The 25,747-nt window shown below is 46.8% G+C and overlaps 1 protein-coding gene and 1 long non-coding RNA gene across 2 annotated transcripts; one reads left to right on the top strand and one right to left on the bottom strand.

Moving 5' to 3' along the window:
• Positions 1–70: 70 nt before the first annotated feature.
• Spaar (small regulatory polypeptide of amino acid response) lies at positions 71–9,490 on the top strand. Its single transcript, XM_052717374.1, has 3 exons — positions 71–1,957; positions 2,427–4,579; positions 5,532–9,490. The coding sequence occupies exon 2, from the start codon at positions 2,795–2,797 to the stop codon at positions 3,020–3,022; it is 228 nt and encodes a 75-aa protein (XP_052573334.1). The 5' UTR covers positions 71–1,957; positions 2,427–2,794; the 3' UTR covers positions 3,023–4,579; positions 5,532–9,490.
• A 7,807-nt stretch (positions 9,491–17,297) lies between these two features.
• On the bottom strand, positions 17,298–23,292 carry LOC128097133 (uncharacterized). The gene is made up of 3 exons (XR_008213786.1): positions 22,014–23,292; positions 21,411–21,505; positions 17,298–19,259 (listed from the first exon to the last, which is right to left on the bottom strand). It is a non-coding gene; the product is annotated as an uncharacterized LOC128097133 (long non-coding RNA).
• Between the last annotated feature and the right edge of the window lie 2,455 nt (positions 23,293–25,747).

Below are 25,747 nucleotides of genomic sequence, written 5' to 3'. Positions count from 1 at the left end.
GCCCTGGGAACTCTTCTGGGATGAGAAGAAGCTGGACCTTTGGATCTCCCTGTAGAATGAAGAGAAGCAGGTGGTCCCTGCCTAAGCTACAAGGAAACATTCAGCGTGGACATCCAGGGCTTTGGACATCCAGATCACCTAGACTGGGTTCCTGAGCACTCTGCCTCCAGCGCTCCTCTGAACCTGGTCCAGGGCAGGCTCCACCCTCTGGCTGTACTGGTCCAGTGTTTCTTTGGGGACTGGGAGGGATACTCATCCAGACCTTGAGTCTCACTCAGCCAGCCTGTTTGCAGATTCACTGTAGGGGCAGATTAAATCAGAGGGAGGGAACAGAGTCATTTAAATTGCTTGGAGTGCTGAGTGGCCATTAGAGATGCTTGCCTGGCCTGGACCTCAGTTTCCCCTTCCTTAAGAATAACATGGATAGTAGAGACTTCTACCAAAGTCAACAGGCATGCAGGGTCCCAAATACGTCATGCATAAATGGTCTAATCCACGAAGGGGAAAGGAAATCTTGTCCCAGCTATGCCTGGGAACAAGGGAGAATCAGGACAAGGCTCAGTGGGGGAGGGAACTGGCCAGACAGTCAGGGTGACTCACTGGAATAGAATGTCCCTTTTCCTTCCCTTTCCCAGGGGAGGAGTGGCCAGGGAGGAAGGGAGAGGTCGCTGACGATGACACCCACATTGGGTTTCTGTGATGGGAAAATGGACGAGAGGTCTGGTGGATTGATTTCTCTCTGGAGTGTCCGCCACACCCATCTCTCCTTCCTCATCTCCATGCTCAGCCCAGCCCTCAGCCCTCAGCCCCTGCCCCTTCACAGCTCCCGAATTCGGCCTGCTGCAGACCCGCCCACTTCTGTAGCTTCACAGGGACTTTACAGATAAGTCAAGGGTGGGAGAGAGGGAAAAGTTTAGGTAGAAAACTGCATGAGGTAGAAGGTAACGGGGCTGGACAAGTGTTCTGTATTCCTGATGAAAATGCTAGGCTCATCTCCCAGCCCCACCAGGCGATGCTGGGGATTCAGATACCTCCGATGTGTGCTTCCTGTTTGCATCTGTCTACTTCTGGTTGCCCCAGTTAAGACAGATATTGCCAAGTGCTTGACTCCCTGTACCCACGAGGAGGACGAGCCCAGATTGTGGGAACGTCTTCGAAAAGGGGATGTGCTAGAATAGACCAGCGTATTGTTTGCGCTTTCTCCGGAGTGTTTACTCATACTGTTCCCGAAGTTCTCTTGGGCCTTGGAGAGACTGGAAAAGTTCCCAGCTGCATGACCTTGGGCCCAGCTCTCTCTCTCCTGGGGGGCCCTGGGATCCTGATCAGGCAAACAGCAGAGTCAGGTGATCACTCTGTGTGGTTCCTGTGAAGAGGGCATTGGAGTAGAGGGAAGGGAATCCCTGCTCTGCCATTTGGTGTTGTCCTTGTCATGACTAACTGGCAACAGTCCTGGCCAGGCGTATCTGCTCTGTGACTGTACCTGTGAAATGGAGGCGCTGTCATTGCCCAGGGCTGTGGGACCAGAGCCTGGCTACGTCCAGTACCCGGAAGACTCCATTTTTCATAATATGGTAAAGGGCAGGCTGATAACACAGATTTCTTTCTGAATGTGGTATAGTCTCGGGAGGCGCCTGGTATGAGTGGGCTTGGACGGAGCTCCCTCCCCTGATACCTCTCAAGGGGCAGTTAAGGAATGATCCTGCAAGTGTGCGGGGCGGGCTAAGTGCTGGAGCTGAGGAGGTGGTGGCTGTGGGTCACAGGCCTTCAATCACAATTGGAGGAAGGGATTCAGGAAGTACTCACAGCTGCTCAGACATCTCCGAGCCAAGTTCCAGGCAGCACCAACAAAACTCACAGCAGGCTTCAGGGAAGGGAGTCGTGGCCACCTGGGGTGGTCACCAGCCAAGGAGCGTATGGCATCAGGTACAGTCAGAGCTGGCACGCTTGAGGTCCGGGGGTAAGTCTTCATAGCACCCAGTGTGAGTAGTGGGCCCCGGGGGGCAGCAAAAAGGGGGGCCCTATGTGGGTGTGTAGGGAAGTGAAAGGGCCCTATGATGCATCACTGAAGGGGCTGGACGAGGTCCTTCCCTGTCTAAACCACACTTTCCAACCCTGCCCAGAACTTGGTGAGGCCAAGTACAACCTACCCTCTCTCCCCTCTCCCCCCTCCACCTGGAGACCCCCGGCATCCATAACGACCTGTGTGTGCTGCCTCGGTTCGCTCCCACCATGCTCAGAGCTGGCATGTGTCTTTCTCCACACCTGCCTCCCAGCCCAGGTCCAGGGGCTGGGAGGGCAGCAGAGAGGCCAATTGGAAGGCTGGCCCTGAGTCCCTCCCCCAGAGGAGCCAGGCTCCTCCTGGGTCCACCAACGGGGAGGCTTTTGTCTTCCTGAGTGTATAGTTGCTTTTTTTTTTTTTTCATCAGTCACCCTTGAAGTCCTGAGGCGTTGCTAATGGGCCAGCCTGGCATCTCTCTCAGCAACATCTTCTGCTTCTCTTTCACCTGCCTCCTCCATGTCCAGGGAATCATGTGCTTACATCTTTCCTGATGGGGCTTCGAGAAGATGCTAGTGCAGTTGACCACATCTCTTGACATCTGACCTGAGGTTAAAAACTAGACCAGGGATCATCTGATTCCCGCAGAAGGGTTACTGGCCCGGGATGCCACAATCCAAGACCGCAGACCAGCGTCTTAAAAGACTGAGGAGAGACGGCCATCCAGCACAGAGGCCGTTTCTGATGGGACGCTAAGGCTCAGAGACCCCCTTCCTGTGACAAGTGCCATCAGAAGCCATGGAGACCATGGTGATCGGGATGGTGGCAGTGCTGTTTATTGTCACCATGGCCATCACCTGCATCCTCTGCTACTTCAGCTATGACTTGAAGACCGGAGACCCAGACAGGGACCCCAGGAACAGCTTCACCGTGGCCACATTTCACCAGGAAGCATCGCTCTTCACAGGGCCTGGTCTCCAATCCCGGCCACTGCCGAGTGCCCAGAACTTCTGGACTGTTGTGTGAGGCTGGCAGTCCCTCAGCTTTGCTCTGCTAGTGGGTCAGGCCTGCCTACCCCTTCAATAGCCATGGTCTGGCATCTCGCTCTTCCCAGGCCTCTGTCTCTGCCTTTAAATGTTCCATAAACTTCTTGCCTTTTCTCCCCTATCTCCTTGCTCTGCCCCCTATCCTGGGGGACCTGAGGTATTAGGATCATGTGTGAGTTTCCTCTTAGCTGAGAAATCAGCTGGGCCCTACTCACAGCGGGGCTGAGGAGGTGTGGACAGACACTGTGTGGCATTCTATGGTGGGGTAGCTCCAGCCAGCTGTGGAACCTCCCCAGAAGTTAGCACCCTGTCAGCAGGATGCCTGTGATAAAGGTGGATGCGCCACCCAAGGAGCCCGCGCCCTCAAGTGGACGTTTTGAGGAACTACTTCTTATTTGTTTGTGTTTTTGGATGCCTCGCCCAACCCTGAGACTTGCTCCTTAATCAGCCCTGAAACTCTGAAACCTTTCAAAAAGCTGTTTTCTGGGAACAAGTGACTTATTTTATAATTGCGAACGTATATCCTTTTATGGGTCTTTCCAGATCTGCTTGGGAAAACCACAAAAGGAAGCAGGATAGTAAAAGAGCCACAGAAAGCACAAGGTGTTTCATTAGCAGGAAGGCCACCGAGAAGACTTTTAAGCACGTTTTGAACAAGACTTGCTTTATTGCTACAGTCTGACAGACCGCGTCTATTCTTAGCAGATGTGAGGGATTTGCGTCACTTAGGAATGATACAGACATTGTGAGCTGAGAGATAATTCCAAAAAAGTTAAATGTTGTTACATTTCAGTGCATGTGAAGAAGTTGTTGTTTTTACCACAAATAAAGGGACATTTGTTTCTTATTAATAGAAAATCTGCCCTCTCTATGATCACAGAATAGATGCCATCTCATATTTAAAGACTGTGATCTGAAGAGTGGAGAACCATGGGCCTCCGGGATCGTATATCTGCATCTAGCCCTGGATAGGTGACTGTCTCAGGACTGGCCTGTTGAAGGAGACAAGACTGAACGAGGGGGCTCTGGGATGTGAGGGTGTCAGACACGTGGCTGCCATAGGAAGGACCCAGAGAGATGGGCTTGGGTTTGGAGAGATGTGGAGGTAGAGATGGCGGGGAAGAGGTACTGGAAGAGAGTCCGGCTGCTAGATGGGGTAGGGGTAGAGCGAATCTGGGGAGATGATAGAAGCTCCTGGAAACATGTCCTCATCACCCGGACACCAAGTGCCCGACTAGGACTTGCATAGAGATGCCAGAAGGGAGGGCAGGGGTTCCTGGGGACTAAGTGGAGGACCTTGCTGCGGGCTGAGAGACGTCTGCTGTGAGGGGAGCACCTGTGAGGTGGAAAGGTGGAAGCAGGGCAGAGGAAGAAGTCAAACTGAGTCAACTCTCACCTTAGCTCCCTCTGAGTGATTGCTGGCCAGGGGCCTGGCTTCACCCTAGGTGGAGCTCTGCCCCGAGGCAGGCTCTGAAGACCTTCTTTGGAGGTCCACAGGAACTCTGCAGAGTCCCAGGGATACCCAGACTGCTTGGAGGTGGGTGAGCCCCAAATACAATGAAGCACTTGAGCCCAGGACCACAGTGTGTGTGTGTGTGTGTGTGTGTGTGTGTGTGTGTGTGTGTGTGTGCGTCCCCTTCCCAAGTGGCCCTTGGTCATGGTATTTTATCACAGCAATAGATACCCTAACTACGACATCCATCTACTCACCCAATCACGTACTGGGTCCTATTTCTTCACGTACCCGTGCGTTTTACCCATTCATTCCATTACTCATTCACCTGTCCGCCATTCAGCGAGCGCGGACAGAGCTCTGTGTGCTCAGAGAAGGTGGGAGTCAGGCAGACGTGCTCCCCGCACTGACAGAGCAGGAGCAACATGCTTCGGGTGCTGGGGGGCGGGGGTGGGGAGCCCAGGGAAGTTTGGGAGGAGGAGGCCCCTGAGCTGGACTGGAGGGGAGAAGAAACTAGTGAGCAGATCCAGGAAGGTGCTGGCGTAGAGAACCTGTGGGGCAGAGAGGCAGCAGCTTGGCCTGGCCTGAAGAAGAGTATGGACACCAGTCACCTCCTAAGGGAAGCCTGATTCCAGGCAGTCCATGCTAAGCAGACCACCGAGGCCACCTTGTTTTTTCCGGACTAGGCAGGTGCAGGGTCCAGGCACAAATGAAGGCAGGGCCACCTGCTGCTGCAGTGGGGAGGTGACTCTTGAGGCAGGACATGGACCCCAGGCTCTCAGAGGACTGTGGAGGTGGGTGTGAGGGCGGGGAGATGCTATGGTTGTCCTCCCTGGGCGGGGCAAGCTGACAAAGGACAGGGCTGAGAGGTCCAGCTAGAGCCGGGGCAGGAAAGTGGGGGAGAACACAGAACAGAGCATCTAGGCAGTGGGGTTGCCATATTTAACAAATAAAAACACAATACTGCCAGATAAGCTGGGAATTCATGTAGATGTCAAGTAATTTCTAGTAAAAATGTGTTTCATGAAATGTTTAGAACGCACACCAAAACGTCCATTGTAAGACCGACCAAGTGTTACGGGGCATCCTGCATTTTATCTGGTAACTCTATGGGGACAGGATGAGTCTGAGAGGCTGAGGAACCGGCTGAAGATGGCAGGGGCTGTCAGAAGAGAGCACAGAGGAGAGCAACGTAAGGGTCGACAATGGGATTGGTGAGCAGAGTGAACAGCCACTTTTTAGGCTGTGATGTGCACATGGATTGTGGATGTGCATGTGTATATATGGTGTGTTGTATGTATCTGATGTGTGGTTTGGATATGGTTCATGATATGTGGTATGGGCAACGTGTACAGTGCCTGTGTAGTGTATGTGGTGTCTTTGTTAGGGTTCCTATTGCTGTGATAAAACACCACGACCAAAGCAACTTGGGGGAAAGGGTGTATTTGGCCTGTGATTCCACATCACAGCTCATCATCGAAGAAAGTCAGGACAGGGGCTGCTGTAGAGGCCATGGAGGGGTGCTGCTTACTGGCTTGCTCCTCATGGCTTGCTCAGCCTGCTTTCTTATAGAACCCAGGACCACCAGCCCAGGGATGGCTCCATCCACAATGGGCTGGGCCCTCCTCCATCAATCACTAATTTAAAAAATGCTCGACAGGCTTGCCTACAGCCCAGCCTTATGGAGGCATTTTCTCACTTGAGGTTCCCTCCTCTCAGATGACTCTAGCTTGTGTCAAGTTGACATCAAATTGGCTTGCACATGTAGTATGTGCATGATGTGTGATGTGTGGCATGTTAGGTGTGTGTTGAGGGGTGGTATATGTTTGCAGGGTGTATGCGATGTGTGCACGTGGAGTGTGTGGTAGGCGTGTGTGTGCTGTGTGTGTGGTTTGACTGTGGGTGGTGTGGTATGTTTGTGTGCTGTGTCGTGGGTGTCTGGTGTGTGTGGTGCGTGTATGGTACATGAGGGATGTGGTGTGCCGTGCTCACTTTTGCAGCCTGGTGTGTCAGAAGAAGGAGAGGCCCAGCAGCAGCCAGCAGGGAGCCCCCTTACTGCCAAAGGCTGCCCTTCCACCCACCGTTGCCAGAGGGAAAGGTAGCTGCTTAAGGACAAGACAGAATGGCACCGGAACACCAGGACAAGACAGAATGGCACCGGAACACCAGCAAAGCAGGCAATGTTTAGCTGGTGGTGGTGGGGGAAGCAGTTGCTCCAGGCCAGCCTAAGGATCTGGGGCAGAACTCTGGCACCCAGCCCTCCCAGTTCCAAACCTAGCTCCTTTTCCACTTGCTCCATCGCTGCTGGCAGTTTTCACAGATTCTTATAATGCAGAAGGTACTATGTTCTCACCGTATATCACCTTGTCTGCCCACAGCAGCCCCATGATCTCCATTGCTCAGATGGGGGCGCCGAGCTGCCGCTGCTTCGTGAGTGCTTTGGGGGCAATAGCAACTCTGCAGGAGCAAGGTTGGGGTGCTCATCATGTCTGTGTCACCTCAGCAGGCTCCAATGCACATCTTCAGGAGGTATGGACGCTGGGGGACCTGGCTCCTCAGGCTTACCTAAGCCAAACTTACTGACACCCATCCCTAGCTGCACATCGGCTTTGGAGATGGGACCTTTGCAGGACCACCTGCAATCTCTCCTGGTAGCTCCTGAGCTGAGGCGCCCACCCCTCCCTCCTCCTGCGCTAAGGGCTGGGACCCTGGAAGAGCAGACTGCAGTCCACGAGGGCGTTGAAGCTCCTGCTCAGATTGCTCTACAGGTCTAACTTGCCCTCCTGCCACGGGGCTTCTTTGTCAGCTCCAGCCCTAGGTGAAGGGCAGGGTGAATGAGCTGTGTGAATTCTGGCTCCAGCCAGTGCGTGCTATCCTGGGCCTCTGCCTCAGTATGCTGGGGTGCAGAGATGAGAGGCCCACCTAGCTTGTTTGAGCCCCCAGCTGTAAGAGGCAGGGGAAGGACACGCCCATTGCCCTCTCTCCACAGTCCCTGGCTCTGAAACCTGGCAGGGTTTCTCTGTGGGACTTGCTGCATTCTGGAATCAAGAGGCCTTGAAATAACATGTTTTCCGGAAAAGTACCTTCCTTAGAGGAAACCACTTGTTCCAAGGAATAGAAAAGGGTCATTGTGTCTTGCCAGGTCCCCATTCCTGAGGTCATGACACTTGAAAAGGCAGGCACAGTTGGAGACATAGAGGCCTGCCGCCTCTCCACACTCCCACCCAGATGCCCCCATCCAGCACATCTGCAGTTAGAAGTGCCTTAAATGCCAACAGGAGAAGCTGACTGGCACATCCTGGCATGGCCATAACGATCCACACTAGGCAGGCTTCAAAACAATGAGGTAAATTTAAACTCTGTACAAGAGATCATTCATCACGTACTAGCAAGTGAGAGGTAGAGTGATTTGGAGGGCCGTACAGCTGTGTGATAAAACTTGACTTTTGGTAGAAATACACTTCTTTTCATAGAAGATGTGGAGAACTCTAGGCCCTGGTGAACTACTGTCTGGGCGAGTGAGACTGTGCTTCATCTTAAGCAGCCTTCAAAGGCCCAGGTGGTAAAAGCTTGCTCCTCAGGGCAGTACTATTGGGAGATGGCAAAGCCTCTAAGAGGCTCTTGGGTCACTGGGGACCTGTTTTTGTAAGGCATAGTGGGATCTGGGATTTTCTTCGTCATCACTTATACCTCCCAACAGTGAGATGACTAGTTTTGTTCCACTGTGACATGAGGCCTCAACACCACAGAGGCCTGAGGGCCACCGTGTTGACAACTCTCAGAGGCCCAGACTCTTCAAACCTGTGAGCCTTCTTTTGGAGACTGGGACTCACTCTGTGGCCCAGGCTGGACCTTTAACTCTTGATTCTTTGCCCCAGCCCCCCGAGTCCTGAGGATTACAGGCATATGACACACCCAGCTCTGAGGAGTTTGGGAAGCTTGCAGAGAGTACAAGTACCGGACCTCACTAGCCTGTGGGAGGGCCTTGACTGTGCCTGTCTGGGCCCCGGGCCTTCTGAGACAGGGCATTAATCCCAATTTCAGGTCTCCAGTTGTGTATGTAAGGCTGATGAACCTGCCAGAGTAGCTCCTTGTGTACCCTGGTTGTGGAGGACATAACAGAGTCCACACAAGGCCTTTCCAGCTGCCCGTAGACCCCACCTAGGAAGCTAGGGCTGTGGTGTTTCAGAGGTCCCCTGTCCTTCTGAGATCCAGGCACCTTGGCAGATAAAGGCCAGCTATTTCAGCATCTGTCAACTTATCCCACCTGTCAATCATTGTCCTTGCAAAGAGCTGGCCAGCCCTCCTTCCCTTCCACGCCTCAGGGCCAAAGGACGTTCCTCATATAGACTTGGACTCCTCAGAAGCTTCGTAGAGGCCTCTGTCCCCACCTTCTAACTCCTGGTGTCTGTAGTTGGTAAATAACGGTCTCCTGAGATGGCCACAGGGGCTTACTCCCTAGAACCTATGGGTGTGACTTATTCACAAAGAGGATTCAGATCACAGATGACAGATGGCCATCAGCTGACCTTAACAAGGTTATCTTGGCCGTATGGGAGGAGGATCCAATACAATAAAAATATGTGGTGATATTGTGTTCCCCAAAATATTGTGCACCCTAATAAACTTATCTGGGGTCAGAGAACAGAACAGCCACTAGATATCGAGGCCAGAAAATGGTGGCACTTACACCTTTAATCCTAGCATTCCAGAGGCAGAAATCCATCCGGATCTCTGTGAGTTCAAGGCCACACTGGAAACAGCCAGGCATGGTGACTCATGCCTTTAATCCCAGGAAGTGATGGCAGAAAGCAGTGAGGACCAGGAAATAGGCTGGTTAAGCTTTTAGGCTTTTGAGCAGCAGTTCAGCTGAGATTCATTCTGGATGAGGACACAGAGGTTTCCAGTCTGAGGAAACAGGATCAGCTGAGGAACTGGCAAGGTGAGGTGGCTGTGGCTTGTTCTGTTTCTCTGATCTTCCAGCGTTCACCCCAATACCTGGCCCTGAGTTTTTTTGTTTGTTTGTTTGTTTGTTTTTTTAAAAATAAGACCTTTTAAGATTCTTGCTACAAAAATATATTCTCCAGTATGGAAGAGGGAGGCGGAAGAGATGGGTCAGAGCACGGAGACATGAGAAGGGTGTGAGCAGATGCCAGTTAATGTGTGGTAGTTTCTAGAAGCTGTAGATAGATAAAATAGGGAATGCCATGTACAAATGTGTTCCTCTCATTTGGTATAACTCAAGTGGTAGGAACGCTAAAAAAAATATTTGGTAGTTTGTATGGCTTCAAATATAGACCTTTCTTCTCATGAAAGATAGGTTTTAATAAAAATGACATTTGTTTTAGAACTAATTTTATATTTATTAATTTGGGATAGAGTCTTGCTATGTAGCCCAGGCTGGCTTTGATCTCACTACAATCCTCCTGTCTTAGCCTCCTGGTGCTGAGATTATAGGCATGTACCGTCTAAGCAAAGCTTAAGATGTTGAAAAGTACCACTTATTATCCCGCCTTATGTATTGCCAGGATGTATTCATATGTGTGTCTATTGGCGGAATCCTGTGCTCAATCAGCAGCACAAATCAAGACATCCTTGAATCAGCTCCTGAAGTTAGTCTTCTTCTTGGCCGCCAAGAAACAGGTGGTGTGGCTTTTGATGGACATAGTTCTGAGCACTAAAGAGGGCTGTGAGCTTGGGGACAGGGACTTTACACTGTTGTAGATGGTAGCTAGGAAGAGAGGAATGCACTCCCACTAAGCAGGATAAGAGCAGTAACGGCAGGGGGGTTGGGCCCTGGGCACTGGGTAGTGTGCACACTTACCACCCCAACAGTATCCATGGAAACAGGGTACACGAGTGGAAACATGTCAATCCAAGGTGTTCTTGGAGTATTATTTTAATTGCAAAATATTGTAAAGATCCAAGTGTCTGTCAGTAGGGAAATACATGAGCAAATTATGGTATATCCACAAAGTGGAATAATAAAAACATGAGCCGCTGGCCACAATAAATAAGAGGAATATAGCAAGTTACAGAATGACTTCAGAAAAGACAAAAAGAACACCAGGCAGGTGAGGGAGCACCAGGCAGGTGAGGGAGCGCCAGGCAGGTGTGGGAGCATCAGGCAGGTGTGGGAGCACCAGGCAGGTGTGGGAGCATCAGGCAGGTGTGGGAGCATCAGGCAGGTGTGGGAGCACCAGGCAGGTGTGGGAGCATCAACCAGGTGAGGGAACACCAGGCAGGTGTGGGAGCACTGCCTGTCATCCCAGCTCTTGAGGCAGGAAGATTAGGAATTCAAGATTGCCAGGCTGCTTCAGTGAATTTGAGGCCAGTCTCAAAAACAAATCAAGAAGCCAAACAACAGCAACAAAAGAAATTTCAAAACAAAAGTCCTCCTTCATAAAAAGAGATTTCAAAACAAAAGTCCTCCTCCATTAAAAGAGATTTCAAAACAAAATCCTCCTCCATAAAAAGTAAAAAACAAAACCTTCTAATTTAGGACTAGGGTAATATAGGTCAGCGTTTAAGAGTGCTTACTTACTGCTCTTGAGCTCTTGAGAGGACCCTAGTTCGGTTCCCAGCACCCGAATGTCAGCTCACCATGTCTGTAACTCCAGGATGCATGCAATCTTCTGACCGCCTCCAGCCCCTGCACATACATGATGCATACACATACACTCAGGCACACACACTTTCCACACAAGGTAAATATTTTTAGAAACTTCCTAATTCACACATTACCTACGAGCTTGTGTGCTGTGGAATACAAGCTCAGAAGGGTGTGGTGACCTCAGGGGACAGGTTTGGATGAGGAAACTTACTTTCACTGTTGTCCTTCTGAATGTCTGACCTGATTTGAAAGAGCATGTGTGACTTTTTAATCATATGCCTCCATTTTTTAATTAATTAACTAGTAATTAATTTTAAGAGAGGGTTTCCCTACATGTCCCTGGCAGTCCTGGAATGCACTATGTAGACCAGACTGGCCTTGAACTCACATTGTATCATCGCCAGAGAACGTGGCTGAAGACATAGCTCTCTCCATGGAAGCCAGGAAACAAAACATGGGGAAAAGGGCCAAGGTCCTGACATGCCTTCAAAGACACACCCCGATGACCTCACTCCCTGCGGTGAAGCCCCCCCCCCCCCCCCCACCTCAGGTCCCTACCTTCCTCTGGCACCGTGGGCTGGTAAGCAAGCCTGTAACACATGAGCCTTTGGAGCGCATGTCAGATCCTGGCTACAGTACAGGAAGTGATGTGCCCATAATGAGGTCAGAATTACATCTCTTCATTTTCTATGTCTTTCAGATGGAGGCTCATTTCTGTCACCCTCGCCTCTTAAAGAAAGGTCTCAGAAAATACAGGGTCTCAAAGCAGCATTGGAACCTAAGAAAACCAAACTCCAGCTTCCCTTGTTTCTACCGGATTTCCAAGGTGGGGCCTTTGTTTTGGAGACGGATCTGTCACTTAAGTAGAAGTTTGAAAACCTGTGGTCAGGAGAATGTTTCCAGAGTCTGAGCTGGGTGTGGCGGGGCGAGTCAGCAATCCCAACACTTGGGACCAAGGCAGCAGGGCAGGAGTTCAAGATCAGACCGAGTTAAGCGAGACCCTGTCTCAAAAACCAAAACCGGCCAAGTGTGGTGGATGCACAACTTTAATCTCAGTACTCAGAAGGCAGAGGCAGGAGGATCTCTATGAGTTCCAGGCCAGCCATGGCTGTGTAATGAGACCCTGTCTCAAAACAACAATAGCAACAGCAACAACAACACACACACACATACACAACGGATCTCACAACATTTAACATTTAAAAGGTAACATTTTAAAAATAAAAGTAAACCTCAACACACAGCACTTCGATTGCCCTGTCTGGTGGTCTTGGTATGTGAATTGTGACAAATATTACTGAGGTAGAAATCTCTTTTCTCTGAGGTTCATTACATTTTTGAGAGTTGCCTCGGACTTCACATTAGGCATCATATCAGGCACACGCTGCTTTATAGACGCTCATTTCCTGTTGTTGTTTTCTTGGCTTTTTTGTTGTTGTTATTGTTTTGTTTTCTTTGATATAGGGGCTCACCCTGAAGTTGGGGCTAGCCTGGACTTCACTATGTAGCCCAGGTTGGCCTGGAATTCCTGGTCCTCCTGACTTATTTGTCTTGACTTCCTGAGTGCTAGGATTATATGCCTGCACCATCATGCCTGGCTTTTGTTTCCTTTAAACTAACTGTGTATATGTGTGTGTGTGCATGTGTGTATATGTGTGTGTGTCGTGTTCCTGGGTGGGCATTTGCTCATTGGTGCATGTGCATATGTGTGTGTGTGCTTGTGTGTGGTGTATGTATGTGTGTGAGTGTATGCGTGTGTATTTGAGTGCAAGCATGCATGTATGTGTGTACACATGAGTACATGTGTATGTGCTGTGTTCCTGGGTGGTCATGTGTTCATTTGTGCATGTACTTGTGTGGTGTTTGTGTGTGCTTGTGTGTGGTGTGTGTGCTTGTGTGTGGTGTGTGTATGTGTGTGTACATGTGTGTCACAGAACATGTGTGGAGGTCAGAGAACAACTTTCAGGAGTTGGATCTCTTCTACTGTGGGCGCCCGGGTTTGAACACAGGTTGCCGGGATTGACGGCAAATGCTCTAACCTTCTGAATCATCTCACTGGCCCTTGTTTTCTTTTTAAATGATCAAAATATTTTTGTCTGCTTACCCTGGTCTTGATTTTGCTTCTGAAATCAGTATGACTCTTACTCGTGCTGATTTTAGAGCAAGTTCTGGCCCATGGGGGAGTATTCTAAAACCAGTCACAGCCTGTGTGTGTCTCATCTGTAACTTTTCAAAGATCTGCAGCCTATAGTGCATATCCAGACTCTGGGGAATGCCAGTGATCATGGTTGGGGAGTCCCCACACAGTGTCAATGTTCAAATTCACCAACAAGCTTAACACAACCACTTGTTGATGGTCGAAATGGCTGATGTAAATTTTTTTTTTTTTAGCTTCCAAAATTTTGCTCATTTTTCTGAGAGCCTTCAAAGGGCCTGTGTGTGTCTTATGTGTGTTAACTTACTAAATTAACTTTATTCTTAGGAATGACATAGTTAAAAGCTACCAGGCTACAAGAACAGGCCTGGAAGCCTGGGGTTCTGACCTTTACTCCTGTATCTGCCTTTCTTTAAAAAAGGATTTATTTATTATGTATACAGTGTTCTGCCTGCATGTGTGCATTTATGTCAGAAGAGGGTAGAAGATCTCATTGCAGATGGTTGTGAGCCACCATGTGGGTGCTGGGAATTGAACTCAGGACCTCTGGAAGAACAGCCAGGGCTCTTAACCACTGAGCCATCTCTCCAGCCCCTGTACCTGTTTTCTTTAACCCCATCTACAACGCCAATCTCCTCTGCTCAGCCCTGGAACACTTACTCCAGTGTGTAGAATGAATTGTTTCTGGATCCTGGCATTACAAAGGTCAATTAGAAGCTGGCCCTCACGACTCTGGCCTGTAATCCCAACTACTCAGGAGGCAGAGGCAGGAGGATTGCCTGGGCTACAGTCAGAGTCAGAGTCAGCATGAGCAGTTTCGTGAATTTTTTTCTCAAAATAAAAAACAAAGATGGCTGGAGCTAAAAGCTTGATGCTAGAGAGCGCCCCGGTGCGCAGAGGTCCCGGGTTCAGGTCCCACTATTGAGAGACAGAGAGAGAGAGAGAGAGAGAGAGACAGAGACAGAGAGAGAGAGAGACAGAGAGAGACAGAGAGAGAGACAGAGACAGAGAGAGAGACAGAGAGAGAGAGAGACAGAGATAGAGAGAGAGCCTGTTGTAGTATTGTCTTTTGCTAGTTCTTGGTTTTAAAAATGGCCTCAACAGGGTGTATTCAAGAGCTTAGTGATGACGTGTGACCAGTAAAGGACCTTAGTAAGGTCTAGATGCAGGAATGTGGGAGGAGCGGGGGAGTAAGGATGGCAACTGTGTCTTCGGCAAGAATCTTTTAAAAAATCAATTTATTTTAAATTTTTGTGTATGGGTATTTTGCCTGCATGTTTGTCCTCAGAGGTAAGAGGAGGGCATGGGATCTCCTGGAACTAGAATTGCACACAGGTGTGAGCTGCCATGTAGGTGCTGGGGATTGAACCTGGGTCCTTTGGAAGATCAGTCAGTGCTGTTAACCACCAAGCCATCTCTCCAGCCCTCTACTTAGAATCTTTTTATTTTATTTTATTTTTTAATTCATCTATTTATTTTTACATCCTGGCTGCAGCCTCCTCCCATCCTTCCCTCCCAGTACCTCCTCCCCATTCCCACCTCTCAACCACCTCCTCTTCCTGTTGCTCCATCCAGGAAAGAGCAGGTCTCCCATGAGTATCAATAAAACATGGCCTATCAGGTTGAGTAAGACTAAGCACCTCCCCATGTATTAAGGCTGGGCAAGGTGACCCAGTATGAGTAGGGTCTCAAAAGCCAGTAAAAAGTCAGATACAGCCCCTGTTCCCCCTGTTAGGAGTCCCACAGGAGGACCAAGCTACACAACTGTAACATATCTGTCGAGTGTCTAAGTCAGTCCCACCAAGGCTCCCTGGTTGTCAGTTCAGTCTCTACAAGCTCCCACGAGTCCAGGTTGATTGTGTGAGTCTTCCCAAAGTGTCCTTGGCCCCTCGGGCTCCTACACTCCTTTCTCCTCCTCCTCCACAGGATTCTTGAACTCCGCCTAATGTTTGGCTGTGGGTCTCTGCCTTTGCCTCCATCAATTGCTGGATGGTGCCTCTCTCATGACAATTGGGCCAGGCACCAATCTGGTCACAGGAGATGGCCAGTTCAGGCTACTTATAGGCTATCTCTAGGGGTCTAAGTTGGGGTCCTCTCTGTTGACTCTTGGGAGATTCCCCTGTGGCAGGCTTCCACCCTACTCCAAATTGTACCCCCCACCTCCCAGCAGTCTCCCTCAGCATTCTTTCCCTTCATGCCCCCTCCCCAACCTGATCGCTCATATTCACATCTCCACCCTCCCTCAGTCCACTCACAAAATCTTTTCTATTTCCCCTTCCCAAGGAGAGCTGGGTGTCTCCCCGTGAACCCTCCTTGTTACCTATTCTCTCTAGGTCTGTCAATTGTTAGCATAGTTACCCTTTATTTTGTAGCTAATATCTACTTATGAGTGAGTACATACCATGTTTGTCTTTCTCGGTCTGGGTTACCTCACTTAGGATGATTCTCTCTAGTTCCATCCATTTGCTTGCAAATTTACTGGTGTCCTTATTTTTAACAGCTGAGTAATTACCTGAGTACATTGTGTAAATGTACCACATTTTCTTCATTCATTCCTCGGTTGAGGGACATCTAGATTGTTTCCAGGTTCTGACTATTACAAATAAAGCTTCTGTGAACATAGTTGCACAAGTGTCCTTGTGGTATGATTGAGCATCCTTTGAGTATATGCCCAGGAGCAGTATCGCTGGGTCATGATTGATTCTCAGTATTCTGAGGAGCCGCTACACTGATGTCCAAAGTGGCTGCACAAGTTTGCATTCCCATCAGCAGTGGAGGAGTGTTCCCCTTACTCCACATCCTCTCCAGCATAGGCTGTCATCAGTGTTTTTTTTTTTCCTTTTTTTTTTTTTTTTTTTTTTTGGTTTTTCAAGACAGGGTTTCTCTGTGTAGCTTTGCGCCTTTCCTGGAACTCGCTTTGGAGACCAGGCTGGCCTCGAACTCACAGAGATCCGCCTGGCTCTGCCTCCCGAGTGCTGGGATTAAAGGCGTGCGCCACCACCGCCCGGCCTTCCAGTGTTTTTTTTTTTTTTTTTTTTTTTTTTTTTTTTTTTCCCCTTTTCTATTTTAATAAAAAGGAAAAAAAAGAAAAAGGTTATAACTAACAAAAGAAAAACTATATACAAAAGTACAATGACTATATACAATATATACAAGTAATAAATGTCTAAACAATGTCTAGTCCATTTGTATTTGACAAATTCAGAGAAAATAATTTCATTATCTATCCTATTTTGTTAAGTCCAAAATGTATCTAATTCACTTTCTATCCTAATTAATCTTCAACTATAACTAACTAACCTTCAACTATAACTAACTAATCTTCAACTCCCTCAGAGACCCAAGAAGGAAATAATATTAGCTAACAAAAATAAAAACAGAAAGTGCATGCAAGCAACTTCCAAAAAATTTGTGAGTTGACAGAAACAGCCAGCTGCCTGGACAGTCACCTGAGGTTTCTCCACAGTGTTGGGGCATCATCTTCAGTCCAATTAGCGAGAATAAGGAGGGTTTATATGAGCGAGAGTTGTTGAGACCAAGGTTGGATAAAGCACAGGGACAAATGGCCAAATGAATGGAAACACATGAACTATGAACCAATGGCTGAGGGGTCCCCACTGGATCAGGCCCTCTGAATGGATGAGACAGTTGATTGGCTTGATCTGTTTGGGAGGCACCCAGGCAGTGGGACCAGATCTTGTGCTCATTGCATGAGTTGGCTGTTTGAAACCTGGGGCCTATGCAGGATTGTTTGGCTCGGCCTGGGAGGAGGGGACTAGACCTACCTGGACTGAGTCTACCAGGTTGACCTCAGTCTGTGGGGAAGGCTTTGCCCTGGAGGAGATGGGAATGGGGGGGGGGGTGTTGAGGGGAAGGTGAGGGGGACGGGAGGGGGGAGAACAAGGGAATCCGTGGCTGATATGTAGAACTGAATTGTATTGCAAAATAAATTAATAAAAAAAAAAAAAAAAGAAATGAAAGTTAGTAGTTAGACATTACAATAGAAGTTGTAGTCATATTAGATATGTTTTAAAAATTGAGCAGTGTTTTTGATCTTAACCATTCTGACAGGTGTAAGATGGAATCTTAGAGTCATTTTGATTTGCATTTCCCTGATAGCTAAGGATGTTGAACATTTCTTTAAGTGTTTCTCATTCACTTGAAATTCCTCTGTTGAGAATTCCCTGTTTGGATCTGTACCCCATTTTTAATTGGATTATTTGGTTTGTTGATATCTAGTTTCTTGAGTTCTTTATATATTTTGGAAATCAGCCCTCTGTCAGATGTGGGGTTGGTGAAGAATTTTTCTCATTCTCTAGGCTGCCATTTTGTCCTATTGATGGTGCCTTTTGCCCTACAGAAGCTTCTCACTTTCATGAGGTCCCGTTTGTTACTTGTCGATCTCAGTGCCTGTGCTATCCATGTTCTGTTAGGAAGTTGTCTCCTATGCCATGTGCTCAAGATTATTTCCTACTTTCTCTTCTATCAGGTTCAGTGTGTCTGGAGTTATGTTGAGGTCTTTGACCCACATGGACTTGAGTTTTATGCAGGGTGATAAATATGGATCAATTTGTATTCTTCTACATGCTGACATCCAGTTAGACCAATACCATTTATTGAAGATGCTTTCTTTTTTCCATTGTATAATTTTGGCTTCCTTGATGAAAATCAGGTGTCCATAGATGTGTGTATTTATATCTGGGTCTTTGATTTGATTCCATTGGTCCACATGTCTGTTTTTATGCCAATACCATTTGGTTTTTATTATGACAGCTCTGCAGTAGAGCTAGAAATGAGGGACTGTGATGCCTCCAGAAGTTCCTTTACTGTACAGGATTGTTTTGGCTATTCTGAGTTTTTTGTTTTTCCATATGAAGTTGAGTGTTGCTCTTTCAAGGTCTGTAAAGAATTGTGTTGGGATTTTGATGGGGATTGCACTGAATCTGCAGATTGCTTTTGGTAAGATTGCCATTTTTATTATATTAATCCTACTGATCCATGAGCATGGGAGATCTTTCCATCTTCTGATATCTTCTTCAATTTCTTTATTCAAAGACTTGAAGTTCTTGTCATATGGGTCTTTCATTTGCTTGATTAGAGTTACACCAAGATATTTTCTATTATTTGAGGCTATTGTAAAGGGTGTTGATTCTCTGATTTCTTTCTCAACCTATTTATCGTTATGTCCCTTGTATCCATTATCTCTCCAAGACTTTTATCATGAAGGGGTGTTGGATTTTTGTCTAAGGCTTTTACAGCATCTAATGAGATAGATGATCATAAGGTTTTTTCTTTCAGTTTGTTGATGTGGTGGATTACATTGACAGATTTTCATATGTTGAACCATCCCTTCATCTTGGGATTTCCTTATGGTTATCAGTCTATTTAAACTGTTTATCTGATTTTGATTTAACTTAGGTAAGTGGTATCTAACAAGAAATTTGTCCACTTCTTTTTGATTTTCCAATTTTGTGGAGTACAGGTTTTTGAAGTTTGACTAATGATTCTCTGTATTTCTTCAGAGTCTGTTGTTACATCCCCTTTTCATTTCTAAGTTTGTTGATTTGGATATTCTCTCTCTGCCTTTTAGCTGTTTTGGATAAGGGTTTATTTATTTTGTTGATTTTCTCAAAGAACCAATTCTTTGTTTCATGGATTCTTTGTATTGTTCTCTTTGTTTCTAGTTAGTTTATTTCCTGTCTACTCCTCCTGGGTGAGCTCATTTCTTTTTATTCTAGAGCTTTCAGGTGTGTTGTTAAGTTGCTGGTATGAGATTTCTCCAAACTCTTTATGAAGGCACTTGGTGCTATGAACTTTCCTCTTAGCAGCGCTCTCATTGTGTCCCATAAGTTGGGTATGTTGTGCATTTGTTTTCATTGGATTCTAGGAAGTCTTTGATTTCTTTCTCTATTTCTTCCTTGACCCACTGGTAGCTGTTTAGTTTCCATGAGTTTGTAGGCTTGCTGTTGTTTAAATCCAGCTTTAATCCATGTGGTCTGATAAGATACAGGGGGTTATTTCAATTTTTTTTTATCTGTTGAGACTTGCTTTCTACATAGAATCTTTCAACAAATGTTTTTGACTTTCACTTTATGGCAAGCAGACCCCTGGAATGCACAGAATACACTGTATTCTACCAGCTAAGGGCTTGGTACTGTGGTGATATTGTGTTCCCCAAAATATTATGCACCCTAATAAATTTATCTGGGGTCAGAGAACAGAACAGCCATAATATTAAACATAGAGGTTAGGCAGTGGTAGCACACGCCTTTAATCCTAGCATTCCAGAAGCAGAGATCTATCTGGATCTCTATGAGTTCAAAGCCACACTGGAAACAACCAGGCATGGAGACTCACGCCTTTAATCTCAGGAAATGATGGCAGGAAGCAGAAAGGTATATAAGGCGTGAGGACCAGGAACTTAGAGCTGGTTAAGCTTTTCAACTTTTAGCAGCACAGTTCAGCTGAGATCCATTCGGATGAGGACTCAGAAGCTCCAGTCTGAGGAAACAGGATCAGCTGAGGAATTGGCAAGGTGAGATAGCTGTGGCTTGTTCTGCTTCTCTGATCTTCCAGTGTTCACCCTAACACCTGGCTCCAGGTTTGTTTTTATTAATAAGACCTTCTAACAATTCGTGCTACAGGTACTGACTGCAGAAAGGTGGTCAGGAGTCAGTCTAGAGATGGGATTCTGAGAGATAGGAGACTTCACACATTGGAATTCCAGAAGAGTTTAGATTACTCCATGGAAGGTCCCAGGGGAAAAACCAGGGCCCAAGGGTGAGACTGCCAATGTCATCCTACATTCAGCAGGAGCCTTACATGTAACAGAGCTGGAGTTATAGCTACTTCCTCACAATGCCTCTGTACTTGTGGGAGAATTTATGCAAAGCATGTGTAGAGTGGGTTCTTCAACTGACAGCAGACCTAAAGGCCTGTCTACAGAGTAATATCTGTCCATAAGATGTTCCAGGTCTAGTTTCCAAATAAGGGATGTAAAAGCAAAGTGTGTGTGTGTGTGTGTGTGTGTGTGTGTGTGTGTGTGTGTGTGTATGTATTTACACACTATATATGATATGCTAAATGTTCCCAATGCAAAGTGCATGTCTTTTACTCTGAGGGCATAATATAATGTCTTTTTTTGTTATGTAGTTGGTGGTATCTTGGAAAAATCATATAGATTGTCATATAAAAAAAAAACACCAATTCTGGCTGCGGAATCTGGAAATCTGGTAATCATTGACAACAGAGACAAAACCACACTCTGGCCATCTATCAGCCTTCTAAGTGCTGTAGTTTATGGATGTGGCCACTAGAGGCCACTATTGTGTACAGCAGTGCAGTTTGGAGAAACCAGAAGTACGGTTCCCCCTACATTTTTTCTTTTTTTTTTTTTTGAGATTTATTTTATTTTTATTTTCTTAACCATCGAGCCATCTCTCTGGTCCCTATGTCTTTTACAAATTGTGGTAAGTCATGTGCAACACAACACTTAATCATTTTAACTCCCTCTCCCCACAGTGGGGAATCTAACACTCCTTGGAGCTGCAGGGCCCGGCGCTCTACAGCGAGCTACATCCCAGTCTCACATTTCCACTCATTTAAGTGTGCAGTTCGGTGGTACTGAGTGCATTTGCCACGCTGCATAACCCTCGCCAGCATCTCCATAACTATGCCCGTCCCTCCCACAGAAACGCTACACTGATTATGCAATAATTCTCCCTACAGCTGAGACAGCCATGCTCCTTCCTGTCTCTACGAATGTAAATACTTCGGTTTCATCTGTAAGCAGGTCAGTGTCTGCCCTCCCGTGACCCTCTACCTTCACCTAATGTGACATCTTCAAGGTTGACCCACGATGTAGCAAGCACCAGAGAACTTTCTCTTTTAATGGTTACAGTCCAGTGTGCTTGTGGGCACAACGTAACTTTTAATATTTAACTTAATTCTTCTGCTTTTTCAGATAGGGTTTAGATAAGTTGCCCAAGCTGGCCTAGAATTCACGCTTTAACCCAGGCTGGCTGCAAACATGGGATCTTTCTGCCTCAGCTTCCTGGCTGCTGAGATTCTAAGTCTGGCTCTTGAAATTCGTATAGGGGAAATTTCAACCACTCTGAAAACCACAGAGAATAATATGATATACTCACGTAAACCCGTTGTCTACTTCCAACACAGTCATCTGATGGATTCTTCCATGTGCCTCACTACACATTATGAAGCTAATTCCAGAAATGCCATTGACCTGCAAACAGTTTGATTAGATCTAAAAGAAGGATTTAAAAAATTATATATTTATTATTATTATTTTTTTCTTTTTTCGAGACAGGGATTCCCTGTGTATCCCTGGCTGTCCTGGAACTTGCTCTGTAGACCAAGCTGGCCTCGAACTCACAGAGATCCGCCTGCCTCTGCCTCCCGAGAGCTGGGATTAAAGGCACCACCACGCCTGGCTTCGAGATTATTATTTTAAACATAACTAAAATATCGTTATCACACCCGAAAACATTTAATTGTGATTCCTTAGCACAATCAACTCTCAAAACAGTGCCCAAATTTCTACATAACTTTTCATGTTTGGTCCGATTGTATTTTCTTAGATTTATAACGGACCACTTTAAGCTCGCAAAAGATCTGGTAGTGGTAGGAGGGACCTGGTTCTAAACCAGAAGCCATGGGATGAGCGGATCAGAAAAACTTCCTGGATGTGAAAGAATCTTTGCCATGCAGTCTGTTCCACGCTGTTTGTTTACCTGCTTGCCGGAGGCTGCGGAGAGAATTAAAACAGAGCTGGCGAAGATGACTGCGGAGCAGCCCAGCTGCGGGCGGGCGGTGCGAGGATTCGCTTGTGCTCACAGTTCTCCGCTCCGCTTCTTCCTCCCCTAGGAACACGTAGTAGCTTAGTTTTGAGACGGATCAGAAAGTCAGGAGTGCAAAGGGAACGGCTTATGAATAAAACAGAAAGAAAAATTAAATGAATGAGAGATCCCGGAGGGCAGACACTAAGACAGGGGCTGGGATGTGGACAGGGGCTGGAGAGACGGCTCCGCGCTTAGGCTTAGGGGGGCATGCTGCTTTTCCAGAGGAGCCGAGTTCAGTTTCCAGTCCTCGGGTTCTGCAGCTCGCAACCACCTGTAACTCCAGCCCCAGGGGAGGCAGCTCCTCTTCTGCCTGCCCCACCCCATATGTGTGAGCTCACAGGAATAAAAACATCTTTCAAATAAAGGGAAAAGGGTTAGAAAACCAACATGAAAGAAAAGATTCGAGGCACTCCAAGATAAAGCTTTTGTCTCTTGTTGTTTTATTAAATCAGAGTGCCAGACAACCATAGGATACCCAGTATTTTATCTCAAAACCAGATTAATTATCTATTCTTATTTGATGCGGCTGGCACCCCTACATCCAATGCTCGGGATTCCACAGGTCAAACTGAGGGTTTCTGGCCCCGGAGTTTTGCTCACAGAAGATAGTTAAGCCTTTTTATTTATGTAGGTCACTTGATTTGTATGTCTAATGAAACCCGGTACTTCATAAGATAACCTTAAAATTAGTTTAAAAATATTTTATTTAATTCAAATTTTAAAGTGTATTCTATATAATGGTAAAATTATCCAGGAAAATGTAATGATTTATAATACATTTGCCTAAAGGCCCACAGTAGGTTTCACATCAACCTCCAACAAGACTTTTCTTTTCAGTACTGACGGCCTGTGCTCCACGCTCAAGCATTTCAGTTTAGCTTTAGCAAAAGCAAATATTTAGATTTTAAAAGTAAACATTTGATCCAGAGTCCATTAGATGAAAAAGTTAAACTAAAGCCGCCTTGTTAGTTAATGCCCCCAAAGGCAAAGTCTAAGTCAGTTGTCTATTGACCTGGAACACACTTTTTTTTTTTTGGCTTTGCACAATCATATTTATAATCATTGCAAGAAGGGGATTTTTGAAAACTGGCCTCTTTGATCTACATTCCCACAAAAAGCTATTGAAAGTGCAAGCTTCTGCTCAGTTGTTTTTTCCTTTGCTTTTTAAAAAAAAAAAGTGCCAGGAATCCCACCCCACCCACCCACTGCTGGGTAACAGTCAATCATTTGTGATTCCTGGCTCAAACACAGGCATTCATACCTAGGAAAACGCTTTGCAATGAATGGGATCTTGGTCTCTACTAAAAACAAAAAATGGCTAAAAAGAGACTTCAATTTATTTTCAAGTCCTATGGCTACATTCCTTTAATTCCTAACTGGTGAAAATATTGGCAAATGACTGGGTTTTACTTGGGTCAGAGTGACTTCTTTGGTTATGCCTAGAGGCACTGTGGAGCATGGTTTGAGACTCAAATGGAGTAAATATTGGCCCTGAACACAATGTCCAAGGAGATACGGATGAGAGAATTGAGTACTTCAGTGAATAAAACAAGGGACTGGAAAGACGGCTCAGCAGTTATGAGCACTGGCTGACTTTCCGGGGTTTGATTCCCAGCACCCACATGCAGGCTCACAACCATCAGTTACTCCAGCTTGAAACCCTCGTCTGCCTCTGAGAGCAAGTGGCAGGCACATAAGTGATACACAGACATACAGACAACACCCGGACACATGAGATAGGAACAACTAAGTATAATAATTCCAACAGTTGGTCTATCAAAAGTTACTTCCCAGGCTGGAGAGTTGGCTCAGCGGTTAAGAGCACTAGTTGTTCTTCCAGAGGTCCTGAGTTCAAGTCCCAGCAACCACATGGTGCCTCACAGCCATTTGTAATGAGATCTGGTACCCTCTTCTTGTATACAGACTGTATACATAATAAATAAATCTTTAAAAAAAAGTTACTTCCCAAAGTAACCAGTTCCTATGGAAGAATGGCAATCCTTTCAGCTGCTGAGCCATCTCCACAGTCCCAGCATTTATTTTTATGAAAAAAGGTCAACTCCTAGTGTTCCAGATACATAATGAGAAAGTTACGTTATTTTCTGACAAATTTTCAGACAGGTTAAAGGAACACTTTCAAGCTTATGGGTTGGTTATGTCAGTATTTGAGGGTACAACCTTAAGTGGGGAGAAAACAAAACTTCAAACAGGAAGCTGAAGAGATGGCTCAGCAGCCTGGGCACCTGCTGCTTTTAGACACTCTGGGAAGGTCCGAGAGCTCACATCAGGTGTCTCCCAGCATCCATGACTCCAGCTTCGGGGGATCTGATGGCCCTGGCCTCCATGGGCACCAGGGACGCATGCAACACACAGTTCTGTCACATATGCGTAGAATAAAACACTCAGATGCACATAATAAAAACAACCTTCTAGAATGTATTTAAAATTAAAATAAAAAAAATGAAAACAACTCAAAGCAGGCTGCCCCTTGAGATTTGAGTGAAACAGGTTTGAACTTAGTAGCAGCAGGATGCAAGCCCGAAGTCATCACGGCTCTGAGGAGTACCACAGCTCAAATGTTCTTTAAGGGCTTTGGGGTGCCAGCTGAGAGCAGCCTTTGCGGAATCAAGTCTGCAGGTGTCCTGGCTGGTTTTGAGTGTCAACTCGACACAAGCTAGAGTCATCAGAGAGGAAGGAGCCTCAGCTGAGGAAATGCCTCCATAAGATCAAGCTGTAAGGCATTTTTCTCAATTAGTGATCAATGGGGGAGGGAGGCAGGGCAGCCCATTGTGGGTAGTGCCTTCTCTGACCTGGAGATCTTGGGTTCTATAAGAAATCAGGCCGGGCGGTGGTGGCGCACGCCTTTAATCCCAGCACTTGGGAGGCAGAGGCAGACGGATCTCTGTGAGTTTGAGGCCAGCCTGGGCTACCAAGTGAGTTCCAGGAGAGGCACAAAGATACACAGAGAAACCCTGTCTCGAAAAACCAAAAAAAAAAAAAAGAAATCAGGCTGAGCAACCAGGGGAAGCAAGCCAGTAAGCAGCACCTCTCCATGGCCTCTGCATCAGCTCCTGTCCTCAGGTTCCAGCCCTGCTTGAGTTCCTGTTCTGACTTCCTCCACCATTGATGAACTATGATCCGGAAGTGTGAGCCAAATAAACCCTTTCCTTGTCAACTTGCTTTTTGTTCATAGTGTTTCCTCGCAGCAATAGAAGCCCTAACTAAAACAGCCAGTCGCTGATGGGAATGCAGGCCTTGGAAGAAACTGTGGCAATATTTGTCTGCAGCAGAAGTGCATAGTCTCAGAGGCTGAGGCAGGAACGACTCCCCTGGAGCTTCGGGTAGAGTCCTGGAGGTTGGCTCACTCCCTGTCCAGGGCAGAAGCCTCAAGCACAGGCAGTCTGTGGTGAGTCTGTCTCCAGGAACTGTTGAAGACAATCTTCCTTCTCCAGTGAACGAGCTCCTGGGAAGCTTTTGGGCCTGAACTGAAACACTAACATAAATGTCTGTGGTGGTTTGAATCCGAATGGTCTCCATAGGCTCGTATATTTGAATGCTTAGTCAGGCCCAATCTCTCTCTCTCTCTCTCTCTCTTTCTCTCTCTGTGCCTGAAGATCAGGATATGT

The sequence above is a fragment of the Peromyscus californicus genome, unplaced genomic scaffold (assembly GCF_007827085.1).
Source record: "Peromyscus californicus insignis strain IS unplaced genomic scaffold, ASM782708v3 Scaffold_5__1_contigs__length_169319896, whole genome shotgun sequence".
Taxonomy (NCBI): domain Eukaryota; kingdom Metazoa; phylum Chordata; class Mammalia; order Rodentia; family Cricetidae; genus Peromyscus; species Peromyscus californicus.
The sequence above is the reverse complement of the archived record's forward strand: the minus strand, read 5'-3'. Positions and strand labels throughout refer to the sequence as shown.

Coding starts and splice junctions, on each gene's coding strand:
- Spaar (XM_052717374.1), top strand. CDS start 2,795: ATGGAGACCATGGTGATCGGGATGGTGGCAGTGCTGTTTATTGTCACC.